Here is a 19,904-nt window from a genome sequence, read left to right as displayed (position 1 = left end):
TTATTTTTTTCCCCTTCATATGTACACCTAACCTGGATATTCTTTAAGAAAACATTTATATCTAACATTGATGGTGGTTTATGGCACCATTTTTAAAACTGTAGGTCGTGACTCATGAGTGGGTGATGAAATTGATATAGAGGATCATTCTTTTTAGCTGCTTAAAATAAAATAGGAAACACGATATTGTCACACATAGAAGCACTCTGTGGAACATTTTTCCATGTCTGTATACACACACAAACACACACAATGGATGGAAAATATTTCTCGCCGTGAGTTGCAATAAAAATGTTAGAACACTAATGGTGGAAAGGCTAAGTCCTCAGCCCTGTAGTAAATGCTGAGAAGCAAGAGGTGGAGGAAAGACTCTGACCTTTGTAAAGGCATAATCCCTTAGCCTTATGGAATCTACTAGAAGTCAAAATTTCATGTCAGGAAAATTGTTAGAGAGCAGTGAAGGAAATACGTAATACTTCAGGCTGAGAGAAGTCAAATTTAAATGAATGTTCAGACAAGTTTTGTCAAAAGAGGATTTTTTAAAAAAAATTTTAATTGGTGGAAAATTGCCCTACAATGTTATGTGGTTTCTGCCATACAACAACGCAAATCAGCCATAATTTTATATATAAATGTATCCCCTTCCTCTTAAGCCTCCCTCCCCTCAGCCCACCCCTCTAGGTCATCACAGAGCCCCAGGCTGGGCTCCCTGTGGTATGTAGTAACTTCCCACTATTTGTTTTGCACATGATAGCATATATATGTCAGTGGTACTCTCTCGATTCATCCCTTCCTCATCTCAAGTCTATTCTCTCCTAGGTTCATCAGTACTGTTTTTCTAGATTCCATATATATGTGTTAATATATGATACTTGTGTTTCTCTTTCTGACTTACTTCACTCTGTATAAGAGGCTCTATTTTAAAAGATCAATAAATAAAAACCAGCAGACCCTAATGTGTTTCAGTTAAGGAACAGGAAGGTGGCTTATGTGACTAAAAAGTGGTTTACATAGGGAAGTGATGGCAAATAACCTTTGACTTGTCAACTATAGTGCTTGTGTCTTTCTGGCTTTTCTTGTCTTGAATTCTAGGAGAGCTTTGCACTTGTTTGATTTGCATACATCACCAATAAAAGGCACCTTGTAATCTAGCAGCTAGGTTTTGAAATTAATAAACCACATTTTTAAAGATCAGTGCATGCATGCCCCATGACTCAGTCACGTCCAGCTCTGCAACCCCATGGACCGTAGCCCGCTAGGCTCCTCTGTCCTTGGGATTCTCCAGGCAAGAATAGTGGAGTGGGTTGCTATTTCCTCCTCCAGGGGATCTTCCCAATCCAGGGACTGAACCCACATCTCCTGTGTCTCCTGCATTGGTAGGCAGATTCTTTACCACTGAGCCACCAAGGAAGTCCTTTTAAAAATCAGCACTACTTGTTAATTTCTTTGTTTCTTTTTTCTTTAGTCTGATGTCATCCATCAGAGTGTGTACGAACTGATCCATACCGAAGACCGAGCTGAATTTCAGCGCCAGCTGCACTGGGCATTAAACCCTCAGCAGTGTCCAGACTCTGGACAAAGAATTGATGGTAAGAATGTTTACCAAAAGGTAGTGTTGGGAATTGAATTCTCTGAAAGGAGGCAGAGAACCTTTAGGGGCATAGAACTCCACAGTGAAGATTAGGAAGAAGGGGGAAGACAGGACTATCTAGCTGTGGGCCAGAACCAGGTCACAAGAAGCCTGATAACCTAAGGAGGACTTCGAGAGATGACAGCCATTGATGGATTCCAAGTGATAAAGTATAGCCATATACTCAGTAATAGGGTGTATAAAAATAATTCTTACCCTATTGTGAAAGAGGGGGTGGAATGTATAAGGTTAATTCTGGAGTGTGTATATATTGTTCTGTGTTTAAAATGCACCAAATATAAAAGCAAACTGGCAGATGGAAGGATTAAAAAATACTTTTTTCAACAAAAGCTGTGTCTTCATACATCTGTAAAAATGTTAAAAAGGAGAAAAAAGGTGTTAGAAAATACAGAAATTGTTGACAGTGATAGCTCAATAGAAATAAAAACAGCTGCATAGGTAAAGTTCTATGTAGTAAAAGTATTCAATAAGTTTTAATTTCTTTTCACTAGCTTCTCTTCTGAAAGTGATTTTTTTTTATATAATTAGAATATAGCTTTGGTTTAGAAATGAACACAAATTTCAGCTCTTCAGACACTTGTGCGGTGCTGTGCTAAGTTGCTCAGTTGTGTCTGACTCTTTGTGACCCCATGGACTATAGCCTGCCTGGCTCTTCTGTCCATGGGATTCTCCAGGCAAGAATACTGGAGTGGGTTACCACGCCCTCTCTCAGGGAATCTTCCCAACTCAGGGGCCGAACATGTGTCTCTTATGTCTCTTTCACTGGCAGATGGGTTCTTTAGCCCTAGTACCACCTGAGAAGCCCATCCAAATACTTAATTTTTAGCAAAATGGAAAGTAACTTTGTGTTGCTGTTTATTTCTATAGAAGCTAATGGACTCTCCCAGCCAGCCATGTATTATAACCCAGACCAGATTCCTCCAGAGAACTCTTCGTTTATGGAGAGGTGCTTCGTTTGCCGACTCAGGTGTCTGCTAGATAATTCATCTGGTTTTCTGGTAAGGTGCAGCATCTCATACTGGCATTTACTATGAAGTTTTAGAAAATTAAAAAGAAAAATGAAACCAATTTGAATGTATTTGAGTTTAGATTATAAAAATCTATTTAATTCAATAGTTTTATAAAGGAAAGTAACTTTTTAAAAGTCTTTTTAGATTTTTGGAAATATCTTCCGTAACTCAGAGTCTCTATCCTTTAGGATGCAGTATAACAAAGACTGAGTGGAATAACACTGGCCTTTGTATTTTGCCCTTCTTTTGGACTTTGTAGGTATAAGGTAATTATGTAGCGCTTTTTTGGTGGCAGACTGCTTATTATCTTCTTTGGGTTTAACGCCTGCCAGATGGAAATATGATCATGGTCTTTTCCACATGGCTAGAGTAACTGCCATGTAGAAAAATGGTTGCATATTCATCACTGCAGGATCCTCATCTGGTGTGAGACACACTTGTGTAGTGTGAACTCGCGTGTTGGAGTGACCTTCATCACAACCACTGCACTCCATCACAACATCCTGTGTGAATTCCCAGGATGACCAGTAAAGGGAGAACTCTAGGAGTGGAGGTAGATCATCCAGGCTCTCATTTGTATCCTTAAGATAGTGCACTCCACCACAGATCTGTTAACAAAATGACTTTTGTTGGTGTGTTTATGTCTGAATTTTGCTTACCCAGAATTAGAACTGTGCTTTGAGATAGTTTTCCTTGTACTGATGAGCAATTAGTCTGTGTTTCTAGGTGAAGTTTCTTTGTGTAATTGGGTCTTCTCTCCTTTGTACTGGTGTCATATTGATGTCAGAGTCATCCCTTGGCCTGGTCAGTACTGTTTTAAGCTACCAAATTGATCATGGTTATGATTGTCTGTTTCCTCGGTCTTCTAAAATTATTCTTTATCTTAATAGAGGTCTGCATTCTTTATATGGCTTTAGGATTCATTTTAATGTTTTTGAACAGTTGTGTTTTCTCTCTACAGAAAAGATCCCCTTGAGTTTTGAAATAGACTCTGAGCTATGGAATCTAGCCCATGTATATTTTATAATTAATGTGTACTTGCTGACTTTATCACAATTCATTTGTTCAGGAAATAGATTTTGAGCATGCAGTGTGCACGGACCCATGCTAGACACAGATGCTTGGGCAGCTGCAAGCTCGGAAAACTATGTAGGTCTTCCTATTGTGACCTGTTAAAACAAAGAGTGGGTCACTTAGCAGTCCCTTGCGGACAGTCTCATACTATCTTTTAGGATATATTTAATGGGCTTCCTGGGAAGAAGGGAACGACAATAGCATTTGATAGCCTCGTGAACTTTTGTGGAATTATCAAAAACACTGAAAATGGCCTTGATTGAACCCTTTAAAAAGGAACCATATTACTTATCTTTCGAAGGTTTTAAAAAGCAAAACTTTTATTTAAAAAGGCTGAAACTGAAGTGATTGTATGCTAATTTAACAGGTAAGTTGTATCAGGAAATTCCATTTTTTATATTCTCCAAGAGCTGGATTCCATTATGTGTGCTTTGCTCTCTCTTCAGACCTCTTATCTTCAGACTGGAGTTGAACAGAAATGTGGCTTACTCCTTTCCCCTGGAAAAAATTGGGAACTAAGTCTCTCACCCATCCCCAGAGGACAGGCATATGCGATGAAGATCTAACAGACACTTTGTAGAAACAACCAGCCAGGCCCAAAAGCTTCCTATTGGCTATAGCCTGCTCAGCTTCCCACTATTGTCACTTTTCACCCCAGGGCAAACTCACAGCTCAGAAAGTATCTTTCTGTCATAGTGATCAGACTGGGGTGGTATGGAACCTTTATACAGCAATAATCTCAATGAACTTTTCGTTTCTTAAGGCGATGAATTTCCAAGGGAGATTGAAATATCTTCATGGACAGAACAAGAAAGGGAAAGATGGATCAGTACTTCCACCGCAGCTGGCTTTGTTTGCAATAGCTACGCCACTGCAGCCACCATCCATACTTGAAATTCGAACCAAAAATTTCATCTTTAGAACCAAACACAAACTCGACTTCACACCCACTGGTTGTGATGCCAAGTAAGTGAAACTTTTTCGGGTTTATTTTACCAAATGTATATTTTATTGCAGTAAGTCTGTCTTATGTATATATTTTCTATATGGTATAGTTTATAACTTTGTTTATTATTATAGTAGCTATTTTTAGTTCTTTGTAGCATAGCCTTTGAAAATAATTTCATCACATTCACAGATTGTTTATTTTATATCTTACAGTATTGTCACAATTTCTGTTTTATAGATGATGTGTTTATATTAATAAGACTCAGTATCCATTTATTGCTGGCTTGTTTTACATTCTATGAAGTTTGACTTTTAACCCTGGAAGTTCAGTAACTAAAGTATGTTAGGGCGTTTCTCCTCCCTAGTATGGGAATGCATACAGGTTTGAGAAACCCTGCCCCTCCAAATGGAGTAAAAGCATTCTAGAATATAATTAAAGACTTTGTATTTCATCTGTATAATCTACTCTGTTAGACTCATCTTTAGTGATTATTCTCCTGAATGAAGACCATGAAAATTATCTAAAACTGAAATTTGCAGACATATGCAAAAAAGCAATTACAGAAATGTGTTGATTTCTACCTGCTATTGGGAAATTCTGAGTGTCAACATAGTGCAGAAAATAAAGAATTTATGTCGGTGACTTCTTTTGTGTTAAGTTTTAATTTTGTTGTTATTTTCCCTTTAAACAGAGGAAAACTTGTTTTAGGCTATACCGAAGCAGAGCTGTGCATGAGAGGATCAGGATATCAGTTTATCCATGCTGCTGATATGCTCTATTGCGCTGAGTACCATATCCGGAGTAAGTTGTATTTTCTTATGAACTTGACTGAGAAAATACCTTATACTCTAGGACATGTTTCAGATTATTACTGATGTAAAAGTGTTTTAAGGGAACTCTCTGGATTAGCTTCTATTCAGTATCACACCACTGTGAGTAACTGGAGTTACACTCTTAATTCATTAGCTGCCACACAGGAGTAGAGTAGCTTAATTACTCTGAAAATGGCCATTTTGTCTCACCAGTTTATTTCATAACTTTGTTAATATAGTGAAAGTGTTAGTTGCTCAGTTGTGTTTGCCTCTTTGCAACCACACAGGCTGTAGCCCAGCAGGCTCCTCTTCATGGAATTCTCCAGGCAAGAATACTGGAGTGGGTTGCCATTCCCTTCTCCAGGGGGTCTTCCTGACCTAGAGATTGAACCTGCTTCTCTTGCATTGCAGGCCAATTCTTTACCATCTGAGCCACCATGGAAGCCCAGATTATACTTTAAAATTGTATAGTAAAATATTAGACTGTAGGACATGTTCCCTTTTAAAAATGAAAACAATTCCCCCCCCAACTATAGTTTCACATAGTACTTGAATTGTTTGACTTAATCTTTCCTTGAATCATTTAAATAATAAATTTAGTCTGAAAGAGGAAAAAACAGCAATGCTGAAGAACTATCTTGATGCATTTTAATATACTTTGCTTAGAAGTCATCAGTGTATTTATCATCTTTGGTGATACGTGAATTACATCCAGAAATATTACAGAGATTTTCTTTATTGTTTTGATTTTAGACTTGCTAATTTAATTTTTTTTTGTTTTAGTGATTAAGACTGGAGAGAGTGGCATGATAGTGTTCAGGCTTCTTACAAAAGACAATCGATGGACTTGGGTGCAGTCAAATGCACGCTTAGTTTATAAAAATGGAAGACCAGATTATATCATTGCAACTCAGAGACCTCTAACGTAAGTACAAAGACCTAGAATGTTTCATGTTTTGGTTTTTTATTTTTAACACTCTGGTTTAGAAATCCTCTTACATGAAAACCTTAAACACTTTCATGAAATAAACACTTTCATCAAGAGGCTCTTTTGTTCTTCATCACTTCACTTTCTGCCATAAGGGTGGTGTCATCTGCATATCTGAGGTTACTGATATTTCTCCCGGCAATCTTGAATCCAGCTTGTGCTTCATCCAGCCCAGTGTTTCTCTTGATGTACTCTGCATATAAGTTAAATAAGCAGGGTGACAATATACAGCCTTGACGTACTCCTTTTCCTATTTGGAACCAGTCTGTTGTTCCATGTCCAGTTCTAACTGTTGCTTCCTGACCTGCATACAGATTTCTCAAGAGGCAGGTCAGGTGGTCTGGTATGCCCATCTCTTTCAGAATTTTTCACAGTTTATTGTGATCCACACAAAGATTAGACAAGAGCCTGAAGGAATTCAGTCCTTTGAAATTTGTTGTGGCTTATTTTATAATCTAGTGTATGGTCAGTGTTGATAAAATATCCTACATACTCTTGTCAAGAATACATGTTTTTATTCAGTTGCTTTGTTTGCGTGTTCTATTAGTTATTGAGGTTGTTAGACCCATTTGGAGCTCTTTACCTAATACCAACATTAAATTTTACACATATACACACTACATAGTATATATGAAACTATGACATTTATTCCATGCCTTAACCTGACTTATGAATTCTTTTCCTATGCAAAAAAATTTTAATTTTCATATGTCAATCTTCCTTTAGAGTTTTATATTTCAGCATGCCTTACTTGTATATTTGGATCTATATTCCATTCAGAATTTATTTTTTCAGGTAGGGATGGAATCTGAGAGTGAAATTAAATTTTAGGACAAAAGAAATTAAATTTTGGGACAAATTCTATCTAAATTTATCTAAACAATTTTAAGTACTTGTCATCAGAAAGATTTCTCTCAAATTTATGTTCACCTCTAGCAAAGTTAACTACTGTGTATTTTGCATGCTATTTTTTCTTTTTAAAAATTTCTTATTTTGGAAATGTTTATGATACAGCTTTTCCTAATACATGCAAACTTTCTTGTGCCCAATTGTAGAGATGAAGAAGGAACAGAGCACTTAAACAAACGCAATATGAAGTTGCCATTTATGTTTACCACGGGAGACGCCGTTCTATATGAGATAAGCAGCCCTTTTCCTTCCATAATGGATCCCTTACCAATAAAGACTAAAAATGGTGCTGGTGGGAGAGAGTCAACTGCCACATCAACTCTAAGTAAGGAGTCCTTCAACCCCAACTCCCTTCTGAATGCCATGATGCAACAAGACGAGGCTATTTATCTCTGTCCTGCTTCAACTAGCACACCTATCGAAAGGAATTTTTTCAGTGACTCTCTGAATGAGGGCAGTAACTGGCAAAACAGTGTTGTCCCTATGGGGAGTGACACTATCCTGAAACACGAGCAGATCAGCCAGGCTCAGGACATGAGCCCAACTCTCTCTGGAGATCATGCCGGGCTCTTTGCAGATAACAGAAACAGTGACTTGTACAGCATTATGAAACACCTAGGCATTGATTTTGAAGACATCCAACACATGCAACAGAATGAGGAATTTTTCAGAACTGACTTTTCCAGCGAAGATGACTTCAGAGATATTGACTTAACAGATGAAATTCTGACCTACGTTGAAGACTCTTTAAATAAGCCTACCTTCGGGTGTTCAGGGTACCCTCAGCAGCCATCCCTGGCTTTGAACCCTAGCTGTATGGTCCAGGAACAGCTCCCATTAGACCAGCAGCAGCTGCAGCCCCATCAGATGCACACGGCCATGGAGCCGCAGCAACAACTGTGTCAGAAAATGAAGCATATGCAAGTTAACAGCATGTTTGCAAACTGGAACTCTAACCAGTCCGTGCCTTTGAACTGTCCTCAGCAAGACCTGCAGCAGTACAATGTCTTTGCAGACTTACCTGGGACCAGTCAAGAGTTTCCCTACAAACCTGAGCTTGATCCTATGCCTTACCCCCAGAACCTGATTCCCTGTAGTCAGCCTGGGTTGCCACCGCAACCTCAGGGTACACAGTTAGACTTTCCCATGGGCAATTTTGAACCAGCCCCGTACCCTACTACTGCTTCTAATTTAGAAGATTTTGTCTCATGTTTACAAGTTCCTGAAAACCAACAGCATGGACTGAATCCACAGTCGGCCATGGTAGCTCCTCAGACGTGTTACGCCGGGGCTGTTTCAATGTACCAGTGCCAGCCCGACCCTCAGCACAGCCAGCTGGCGCAGATGCCCTACAACCCAACCACGCCGGGCTCGCAGGCGTATGTCAACAAGGTAAGAGTGTGCTCAAATGAAGTCCTTTCAAATGCCTCTTCATACATTATAAATAGATGTAAGTTATGAGTTTTCTGTCAGTGACTGATTTAAACCTCTATCTGTAGCATGAATGGGAGAACATTTCCAATTTTATTTGTGACTGTTTTGTGTAAGCTGGTACTTTCACGTTACTGATACAAGTATATCATATTTTAAAGAAATCAAGGATGAAAGCAGTATGAATATATCCAGAAGTTAAAAGTAAAATTACCAAGTAAAATTAATTAAAAGTACACTGTTTAGAATAATGTTGATTTTTTTAAAAATCTGACCTTTTAAACATGTTGACTTAGAAGGCTTTAAGGTTTTAAAAATAGTTTTTTCAAAGCTCTTTTTTTTTACTGACATTGTTGATTTACATTTTCAGGTATATAAACAGTGACTCAGTGTTTTTATAGATTATACTCATTATTATTAAATATTGACTCTCTTCCTGTTGAAATTGGGTTAAAATCAGTATCGATGTGTTTCCTTCAAATAGTTTTGTCCTAGGTGATATCTGGTAAAAGTCCTAGGCTCGGTGTTGTAACTTCATTTTATGCTTCAAGGTAAAATAGTTTTTTCCCCTGGTATCTTAAGAAAAATAAGAAAGGGAACTTATCTGGCTTTCTATCGCAAGACTCAAGCTGGATGTTTTATCTTTATCATTTAAATGTGTCTTTCAGACTCTTCTACCAACATGGTAACTTAAAGTGCTTCCTGATAATTGTTGCTGTTTGTGACCACCCAGGAATGTCTCATGCTTGCCTTTATGCTTTTCCACTAGAAAATATTGAGTTCATGTTGTATATTTTAGTTGTGAAGCAAATCCCAATAAGACTGTAATAATAGTTTATAAATGTCATTTGCAGCTTTCTCACTGTTTTTTTCCTGACCTTTTTTATACACTTGGTTTGTCTGATTACATATGAGTTTTTCCCTGGAAAAAGACTGTGAAAAATGTTCTTATCCTTACTCCTGACATTGCTCAGTTATGTTAAAATTTAACAATGAGTTAGTCTATCTCACAACATTGCTGCAGAATAAGCACAGATAGGTAACTTGTAAACTGTAGAAAAGTGAATTATGTAAAATTATATTCTGAAGAGGGCCTGCATTAGCACCAGCTCCTTACAGTGTTTTCTTTCCCACTGTTTTGTGTTACTTCCTTATGAATGGTAAGAATTCTGGACCTATATATTCCCCCAAGGAGTTACTGGACTTCCCTGGTGGTTCAGATGGTAAAGAATCTGCCTGCAATGCAGCAGACCTGAGTTTGATCCCTGGGTTGGGAAGGTCATCTGGAGAAGGGAATGGCTAGCCACTCCAGTATTCTGGCCTGGAGAATTCTATGAACAGAGGAGCCTAGAGGACTATAGTCCATGGGGTCGCAAAGACTTGGAAATGACTGAGCAACTTAAAAAAAAAAAAGTTATTAAATCTAAAAAAATCGGAACTCCATCTGTGGCTCACATTATATTTCTGTTGGCTAGCACTGCTCTAGACAGTCTTTTTTTGAGTGGCACTAGTGGTAAAGAACCCACCTGCCAATGCAGGAGACATAAGACACAGGTTCGATCCCTGGGTTGGGAATGTACCCTGGAGGAGGAAATGGCAGCCCACTCTGGTGTTCTTGCCTGGGAAATCCCATGGACAGAGGAGCCTGGCGGGCTACAGTCCATACCCAAAGGGTAGGACACGACTGAAGTGACTTAGCACACAGCCTCTTTAAAGACAGTTGCTGATGTGTGTCATATTGAGTGATGAAAGTAATTTATCCAAAACCTACCTTTTGCTGGACGATTATTACCTTCCCTTTGAAAACTTGACCAAATTTAGAAGGACTGAAACGTTACGTTACATAGGCTTTAGAAAGGTAAATTTCATTTGAAGCAATTAAAGGTATGATTATAATCCATTACTTTCACTAATTATACTAAGATTCAAAAAGTTCTATAATCTATAAAAACCTACAGAACTATTAGGAATTATTCAGGTCAGTCGCTCACTTGTGTCCGACTCTTTGCAACCCCATGGACTGCAGCACACCAGGATTCCCTGTCCATCACCAACTAATTATTAGTAACAGGAATTATTCCTGTAATTCCACAGAACTGTGTGTCTCAAGGTCCTGCCCTCCTTCCTTTTATTCCAGTAACACTTATGGAAATGAAACTAAATTTCATTGTTAAAAGGCAAGAGCAAGCACTTTACTTTGGTAATTTTTATTTACATACTTAGGACAATAATTTTAGTAGTATTTGAAAGCATATTATAAATAAAATTGGTTCTAGAAATCATACCCATGGTATATAGTATGTAAGAAATATTAAGAAACCTCTTGCAAATCATAACTTGCCTCTTTTCAGAAAGTTCTAGGTTATCTGTAGTCCAGTGTAGTGATCTTGAATGTAGTTAGTTTATTGCTACCTAAATCTTACTGAGATACAATCTGGTCAAAGCAGACTTACTTAGGACAGAATAGTACCTGTGGTTCATGACTGGACCTTTCTGATCCAGTGGTTCCTGCCCAAACCAAAGGCATTTCATTGATCAGATAGTCAATGTATGGAGTGCCACATCTAAAGTGAGACAATGATATCACTCACCTATACTATCTAATGGAGAAACTGAAAGATTGTAAATGCAATGTGTTCAATATGTCTTCACCGAATGAGTTAAAATGGCAGTAAAGCAGTTTTAATGATAACTTGGAGGGTAAAGATTTTAGAACTACATTTTCACATATCTAATGGTTTAATATATATGAAGGATCTGTTCTAATAAGTTGTGTTGCTGTTTGCAGTTTCAGAACGGAGCAATTTTAAATGAGACGTATCCAGCTGAATTAAATAGCATGAGTAACGCTCAGCCTGCCACCCATCTTCACCCATCAGAAGCCAGACCTTACCCTGATTTGACATCCAGTGGATTCCTGTAATTCCAAGCCCACTCCTCACCTTGATTTTCGAGTAGTTTGTGAAGCATCACAGAGTAATAAGACTGTCCTTGTTGGATGTCAGCAAGTTCACGTGGAGGCATTGATGTACGTGTTATTTTTACTGTTATAAAAACATTAAAATCTGGTTTTTAATAAGAGGAGTTAATCACCTATCCTACCATCATTAGAATAGTATGCTGTCACAGAGGAGTGAAATACCATCTACAGTTTACAGTATTCTGAAATAATACCACAGAATATACAGAACTTTTTCAGGGAGATGTTATGACACTTTTAAATAAGAAAAATTTTTCTCTGGTGGAATTACTTCCATCAGATTAAAATAAAATACTTTGAGTTTTGAACTTGTAGATTATTAGTGTACCAAATATAAACTATTTCCTTTTACTTTTAGCTTCTGCTTTTATCTCAGAGGTTAAAACAAGTGGTTTGGTGCTTGTATAAAAAGATAATCTCAATATGTTCCTCCCTCCTTGGTAACGTAAGTGCCTCACACTTTTTTCTACCTGTAACACTGTAGGGAGTATATTTTATGTAAAGTATATATTTTACATAAAATATACTTTTTCTTTATAAAATTAATAACATTCTGCACACAGATATTATTGGTATTTCTTAAATTCAGTCATTTTTATTAATCTAGGCATGTTTCAACTGCACTACTCACCCACTTTCTTCAGGTAAAGAGCAAATAATGGTTGAAAAGAGAAATATTTATTACTTACTCTAGTTGTTTCTAGATTTTAATGTTGCCGTGTGCCTTACGTTGAAAAATTTTGGAAGTGGAAATATCTTCCCAAATTTTTTTTTAGTTATTGTAAGAGAACAGCACTAAAATTTCAAGAGTTTTCAGAAGTAAGAGATATATCACCATTTAGCTTTACTAAAATCTCCACCTTAATAGTTGAATGTTGCCCTGTAAAGAATCTGCTGTTAAATGCAACCCTGTGTATTAACTTAAAATGAAGAGAAGCAGCTTTATTTTTAGCTCTTTAATAAGTAAAGCACCCATTTCAATATGTGTAAATTCTTTAAAAACTGTTTTAGAGCTGTAATCCTTTAAAATGTAGTATGTTGACTTTATAAATTTCACTTCTTAGTACAGTGGAAACTATTTGTTTTTCTCATATTTGAGGAGTGTTAAGATTGAATATAGCAATGTTTGGTGCAAAGTATTGGTATGAGTGAAAAAATGGTGCATTGTATAGTTTATAATGAACAACAATATTTGTAAAATGTTTTCAGTCTTTCATTTTAAAATAGTGCATACCATATATATGCACATAAATAACTTGTTTGGGTCTTAACATATTTTATCACTGTGTCTTTTTAAGAAAGCAAATTAATCAGACCACTAATAACTTTACCATCCTTGGGTGACTTAAAAGTGCCACCATCTGACTTTCTTTTACTTAAATAGTACAGCTGAAAGGCATAGATATGTTTTGCATGTATCATATAAAAACACAATGAAATCCCAAACTGAAATGTAGTATTAAAATATATTACTTTTCCTTTTTTAGTAAATCAATGTATATAAAAGTGACTTCAAACACAATAGCTAAGTCAGTTGTATGCATTTTCCGACAGAATTTTGAACCTGGACAATGAATTCAAGTGTTGAAAAAAATAAATTTGTCTAAAACATTTCATAATTTGTTTGTAGCAGGAGGAATCACTAAAGATTTAGACCAGACTAATATTAGTCCAGATTAATACTCCGTTTTTACATTGAAACCTTTCATGAAAAGTCTTCATCTAAATCATTTTTGTTAGTCTCTTCCACATGTTACTGAATGAACTGTTTAGTGGGGGGAAAAGCAGGCTTCTAAACTGTATGTGAATATGATGACGATCAAGTATACACTTAAAAAATTTAAAGCAATATTGTATATTTTTACCTATATAAAGTAACTAAAATTTACCTAGTAATAAAATCACATTAAACCCAATACACTTTTGTCTGTATTGCTAAGTGCCAAAGGAAGAATCTTTGTGTAATGCTATATTGAGGGATTTATTTTTAGATGACGTGCACTTCTAAGGATGTGGATGTTTCTACTCTGATCTTTTTCCTATGCCTGGTTATTCCTCCAGTACCTGAAGATTTACCAGTGTTCCAGTGTATTACATATAGCTTTTAATCATTACTCTGCACAATCTAGTGTTTTTCAGTATTACTAAATTTTAGGTAAATGTTTTCATGGGTGTTTTCTCCTTCAAGATGTTACTGCTTACATATGCCATGCATACATTTTTGTTTAAAATATGATTTATAACATCCTTATCAAAAACTGTATACAGTAATTTATGGTAATAAAATAATCACCAAGTATGAATAGTATGTTTTAACGCAGATTATTTTTGGTCCACATAAAGGAAATGAGCACTTATAGTATAGTATTATAATTATGTCAGATGAAGGCAATCTATAATATTTAAGGATAGGTTATGTCAGTAATTCCTAAACTTCTTACGAAGTTCTGCTCCCCTGGATATTTTGGGCTTTACTGGAATATAAAAAAAGACTTCAAGTAAACTCATGGATTAAAATGCTTCTGCAATGGACTGTTCTTTTAAATCTTGTACAATCAGTGTTACAGTTTAGTGGTGGTAGTATTAATTCCATTTTAATAGACAGTATTTTAAGAAAATTTATGAAAAAAATTTTAAACAACCCATGTTCTATTTTGTGCTTAGGTAAGAAAAGTTATTGCCCAAACTTATGTCTATATCAAATATAAATGGCATGTTAAGCCTTTGGTATTACATTCATAACTATTAAACACTCATCTTGAATTCTGCAGTTGGCATTATTTGAAGAAAAATTCCTGAGAAAAGTTTTCATTCTCAGTAACAATTGTTTACATTAATTTTACACTTAAATCATAACAACTTGATAGTAACATAGCAAATTCGTATTATACCTGAGTCTGAACATTTGAGAAAGACTAACACTATCTTTTGTCTAAAAAGTGCGTAATACATTCTGTTTCAAATATTTGATCTCAGAGAACCAAGAAAAAATCCAGATAATCATCTTCCTGATGCCGGTTTTCATTTAGTTAATTGGTTTCCATCAGCATGAATGACTTCAACTTGTCCTCCTGTTATCAAGCCTATCAGACACTGACCAGGGATGTTATTAGCTACTCACCAGACTAAGGAATATTGCTCCAAGTTTTTCCCCAATGTCTGCAGAGGACCATGCTTCCAATTCCGCTAATACAAGTGAAACTCTCAAAACCCGCAGCACATCCTAAGACTAGGCACTTTGACCCTGACAGTACCATTGGTCTCTGTTCTTAAGCCAACCTCCAATGGGGGAGAAGAAGCTCCCTTTCCTTCAAGATTAAACACCCTTCCTAACCCCAGATTCCACTGCATCCCTCCCTCAACCCTCGCCCACACCCTTGGGAATGACAAATGTATTCTCTTATGTCCATGAGAAGGGTTAGCAGATGTAAGCTAGTATACATGGAATGGATAAACAAGGTCCTACTGTATAGCACAGAGAACTATATTCAGTATGATAAACCAAAATGGAAAAGATTATTTTAAAAATGTATGTATATGGGCAACCGAATCACTTTGCACAACAGAAATTAACACAGCATTGTAAATCACTGTATTTTCCTCTTCCAGAATCTTTTCGCTCTCCTATAAGCTTACCTCTGTACAGGTCATCCTCTATCCTGGAAAAAATGTTCCTTAATTCTGCATCCCTTTCCTTATCACTTCTCTGCCTCCTTTCTCTAAAACAATGTCGAGCTCCTGAAATCTTGTTTTCCTCCCATTACGTTGCTTTGTTGAAGTTCACTTAACTTCCTTCTTACCAAAGGCTGGTTCTCTGTGGTCCTGCAGGCCACATATATTGTAGCCTCAATGAATTTCTTTCCCTCATTCACTCTGTGGTATTAGTTGCCCTGCATCCGATTATTCCTTCAACCACTCTCTCCTCCCACCTGGGAAGAGTCTCATTTCTGATCACTGTGTGCGGTTCATTCTCTTCATGCTGACCCTTTGGAAGCACATCCTCTCTGCACCTACTGCTATTGTGATGAATCCTCTCAAAAACAGATCTTACCTCTGCAATGGTGATAGAGACACCTTATCTCTGATCTGTATTCGTAGAGCATCCTTCCCTCCACGAGCAGCAGAGTAGAGCCAAGCACCCAGACACTGAAGTCAGACTCCTGGCTTCAGCACACATACGATGTGAATCACTGGGAAGGTTTCTTCTTCTCTCTGAGCCTGAGTTTCTGTTTCTACAAAATAAGGATAACAGTAATGCTCCACTGTATTGTTGAGGGATTCCACGGAGACTTTATGTAAAAACAGTTCTCAGGAGGCCAAAATGGGAACAATTTGAGCAGAACAATAATAGTATTGGATTAAAACCCAAGGAATGAAACACCCACGAAGTCCATGCTGGTATAAAGGGCTGCATAAGTAAATGGGGGAAAAGGGCAACTCTTCCTAATAGAAGAATCCTGAGTGTAGATAACTATGCCTTCTAATAGATAATTAAGCTTCCAAGGAGCTTAATACCCCCTCTTCCCTTGAGTGTGGGCTAAACTCAGCCTCTTGCTTGCAAAGAATGCAGTAGAGAAAGGGAAAAAGTTACAAGTTGGCATTGTAGAAATCTGCCAAGCACCACTTTAACCAAGCAGTCGAGTTTGACAATGATAAGTTACGGTGTTCCTCTCAGATATAATGGTATGATCAGTACACTTCTGCTCTGTGGCGTTTTTCTAAAAAACACGTAACCCTAGTCTAATCATGAGAAAGTGTCAGAGAAACCTCAAATTTAGAGAGATTCCACAAGATTTCTGGGAGGGTTCTTCAAAGTGTTACAGTCAAGAAAACTGGAGATTGAGACATTTTCACAGATTAGGAGGCTAAGGAGACATAACTGTTGATAAATACAAAATACAATAGAGTATGTTGGACTGCATTCTGCAATAGAAAAGAGGCTTTAGTGGAGCACTTGCAGAAAGCCAAATTAAAATTTAGGTGATAGTATTGGACCAGTATCATTTCCTAGTTTTACCAAAGTACCATGGTTATGTGAGAGGTTAAATTTAGAGGAAAATGAATGAAGAGAATAAAGGAATTCTGTATCTTTACAACTTTTATGTAAATCTAAAATTATTCCTAAATAGTTTATTTAAAAATCATTTTTGTATTAAAAACAGTTTGTTAACTGTCACATAGAAAGCACTGAATAAATGTCCGTGATTACTATTTCCCTGTGATTTCCAGTCAACCTCAGTTGTAGGTAAGTCTCTACATTGGGTACTGTTCCTTCTCATTCTGTTTCCTATTTATTTCATGAATATCTAGGTTTTTAGTCTCCAATGCTCCTTTCTACTTTAATCTCCTGATTATCATCCTTATCAATGATCCTTCTAGCCATGTTTCCAGAACTCTTATACATCAATATAATAATCTGTTTTTCCATTCCAGCTAAAAACAAGCACATCTCAAACTTTGAGCATTTCTAACTGCCTTATTTTTGCCAACTTCACATTTCCTTTTCTGACCAAACCATCTTCCACTTTCTTTCTTCTTGGCTCCACTAGCTCTTTGCCCTTCTTGTGATCTCCAGCCCTATGAGTACACATTGTTCTTTCTCAGTCCATCAGCCTGGACCTCAGTGTCAGGGTGTCAGCAATGTGTTTGCTTGTACCCTGAAACTTCTTACTTCCTTACTGGAAACTGACACTCCAATCCATAGCCCTGGCCAAAACCCATCAGCACAGCACATAGCCTGGCCACTTTTCCTGATAAACAGTGACAAGACTGGAAAAATGGCCTCACCACAAACTGGTGAGGAACTGGAAGGAAAGCTAAGACAAACCGAGACAGTGTGTTAAAAAGCAGAGACATTACTTTTGCTAACAAATGTCCATACAGTCAAAGCTATGGTTTTTCTAGTAGTCATGTATGGATGTGAGAGTTGAACGAGAAAGAAGGCTGAACGCCGAAGAATTGATGCATTCAAACAGTGGTGTTGGAGAAGACTCTTGAGAGTCTATTGGACTGCAAGGAGATCCAACCAGTCCATCCTAAAGGAAATCAGTCCTGAATATTCATTGGAAGGATTGATACTGAAGTTGAAACTCCAATACTTTGGCCACCTGATGCAAAGAATTGACTCATTGGAAAAGAGTCTGATGCTGGGAAAGATTAAAGGCAGGAGGAGGACACAGCAGAGGATGAGACGGTTGGATGGCATCACCGACTCTATGGACGTGAATCTGAGCAAACTCCCAGAGATAGTCAAGGATGGGGAGCCTGGTGTACGGTAGTCCGTGGGGTTGCAGAGTCAGACACGGCTGAGAAACTGAACAACACACAACCTTTTACCATGTCTATGGCGGAGACTGACAATTACCTAACACCAGTAATATCTCTCCTTTCTCTGTAAGAGATCCCTGACTTTTCTCTGATCACTGAGGGGGAAAGAAGGACTACTTTTTCCAGACTCCTTTATCGATAGGTACAGCTAACATAAGATCTGGCCAAGTATATGAAAGCAAAACTTTTGTGATACTTCCAAGAAGGATGCTGAAATAGACCTAATGCAGCTGCAACAAGTCTTTTGTGCTTTTTTGCTTTTCCTTTCTAGCCAGCACACATGGGTGTGATCAGTGGAGATTCAGCAGCTCTTCTGAACAGTGAAGACAGAAGCCATTAAACTAGGATGGTGAAGTGAAAACAGGACAAGCCAGGGTTCCTTGTGACTTGAAACCACAAAATAAACCCTGTCTGCCTACCTCGTGAATTCTTACATATAAGAGATAAAAAGATTTCTGCCTTGGTTAACCCATCATTTTATGATCTATCCCACCCCTATCCCCCATCCATGGTATCTCCATCTTCTCACACTCTCCAATGATATTATCTCTGACTTGACTCAAACAAAGTCTGATGTGATAATCAGTTTCCTCCTTTTTTACCTTTATGTTTTTATCGATCAGTTATCCTCTCAGACTTTCCCTAGTCCTTTTTCTTGCATTTTCAGACATTGAATGTGTTGGTTTCTCCAGCACACAAGCATCATCCATTTTCTTCTAAGGACAATAAATCACACTACTACTTCATTCTTTTTCCATCTGTCCATTCACTCATTCATTTTTATTGTTCTACATCTAAATGGAGCAGCTTGCTATGACTTACTTTCTCCATTACTGACCTCCTATTTCTTAAATCTTCACAGTGTGAATTTACTACCAATTTGTAGAAATGTTAAGTCAAGAAATCTTTCTTCCTTGATGCTTTCTTACTTTGGCTTCTGTAACATGATAATATTTTATTGCTCTTGGTCCCCCTCTCTCTCCTAAATAAAAGATCTAAGTAGACATTTCTCCAAAGAAGACATAGAGAGAGCAAGAGGCACATGAAAAGATATTCAACATCACTAATTATTAGAGAAATCTAAATTAAAACTACAATGAGATGCCACTTCACACCAGTCATAATAGCCATCGTGAAAAAGATCTACAAACAATTGTTGCTGGAGAGGGCGTGGTGAAAAGGGAACTCTATTGTACTATTGGTGGTAAGCAGTATGGAACTTCTTTAAAAAACTACCATATGATCCAGCAATCTCACTCCTGGGCATGTATCCTGAGAAAACCATGATTGGAGTGGGTACATGCACCCCAGTGTTCATTGTGGGGCTGTTTACAATAGCCAAGACATGGATGCAACCTAAATGTTTCATAGATAGATGAATGGATGAGGAAGGTGTGGTACATGTATATTGTGAAATATTACTCAGCTACTAAAAAGAATGAAATAATGTCATTTGCAGCAATGTAGGTGGGCCTGGAGATACCACACTAAGTGAAATCAGAGAAAATCAAACATCACATAATATCTCTTATATGTGGAATCTAAAAAAATGATACAAATTAATGTATTTACAAAACAGAAATAGACTCACAGACTTAGAGAATGAATCTATGGTTTCTGAGGGTTACCTTTTAACAAACTCCTCTGATGAGATGTATGTTACATTAAAATATGAAAACCATCAGGATAATCTTACAACATAAGTATTAGACTAGGGAGGCCTGTCCCAGGCTACACTGTAACTTGAGTGACCCCAATTGATCCTTTGGCTCC

At 37.3% G+C, this 19,904-nt stretch overlaps 1 protein-coding gene and 1 non-coding gene across 2 annotated transcripts in view; one reads left to right on the top strand and one right to left on the bottom strand.

The window, feature by feature from the left end:
• Positions 1-14,107, top strand: part of AHR (aryl hydrocarbon receptor) — a 48,618-nt gene extending 34,511 nt beyond the window's left edge. The window contains exons 5-11 of the mRNA XM_020879124.2: positions 1,466-1,589; positions 2,519-2,649; positions 4,499-4,701; positions 5,376-5,485; positions 6,280-6,421; positions 7,540-8,785; positions 11,613-14,107. Of these exons, the coding sequence (XP_020734783.1) occupies positions 1,466-1,589; positions 2,519-2,649; positions 4,499-4,701; positions 5,376-5,485; positions 6,280-6,421; positions 7,540-8,785; positions 11,613-11,747 (2,091 nt within the window). The 3' untranslated portion in view covers positions 11,748-14,107. The remainder of the gene's footprint in view (positions 1-1,465; positions 1,590-2,518; positions 2,650-4,498; positions 4,702-5,375; positions 5,486-6,279; positions 6,422-7,539; positions 8,786-11,612) is intronic.
• Positions 4,402-4,465, bottom strand: LOC139036628 (small nucleolar RNA SNORD31). The gene has a single exon (XR_011489452.1). It is a non-coding gene; the product is annotated as a small nucleolar RNA SNORD31 (small nucleolar RNA).
• Positions 14,108-19,904: the final 5,797 nt, after the last annotated feature.

This window comes from Odocoileus virginianus, chromosome 1, assembly GCF_023699985.2.
Source record: "Odocoileus virginianus isolate 20LAN1187 ecotype Illinois chromosome 1, Ovbor_1.2, whole genome shotgun sequence".
NCBI lineage: Eukaryota > Metazoa > Chordata > Mammalia > Artiodactyla > Cervidae > Odocoileus > Odocoileus virginianus.
Note: the sequence above shows the minus strand (reverse complement) of the source record. Positions and strands in the feature narration are given on the sequence as shown.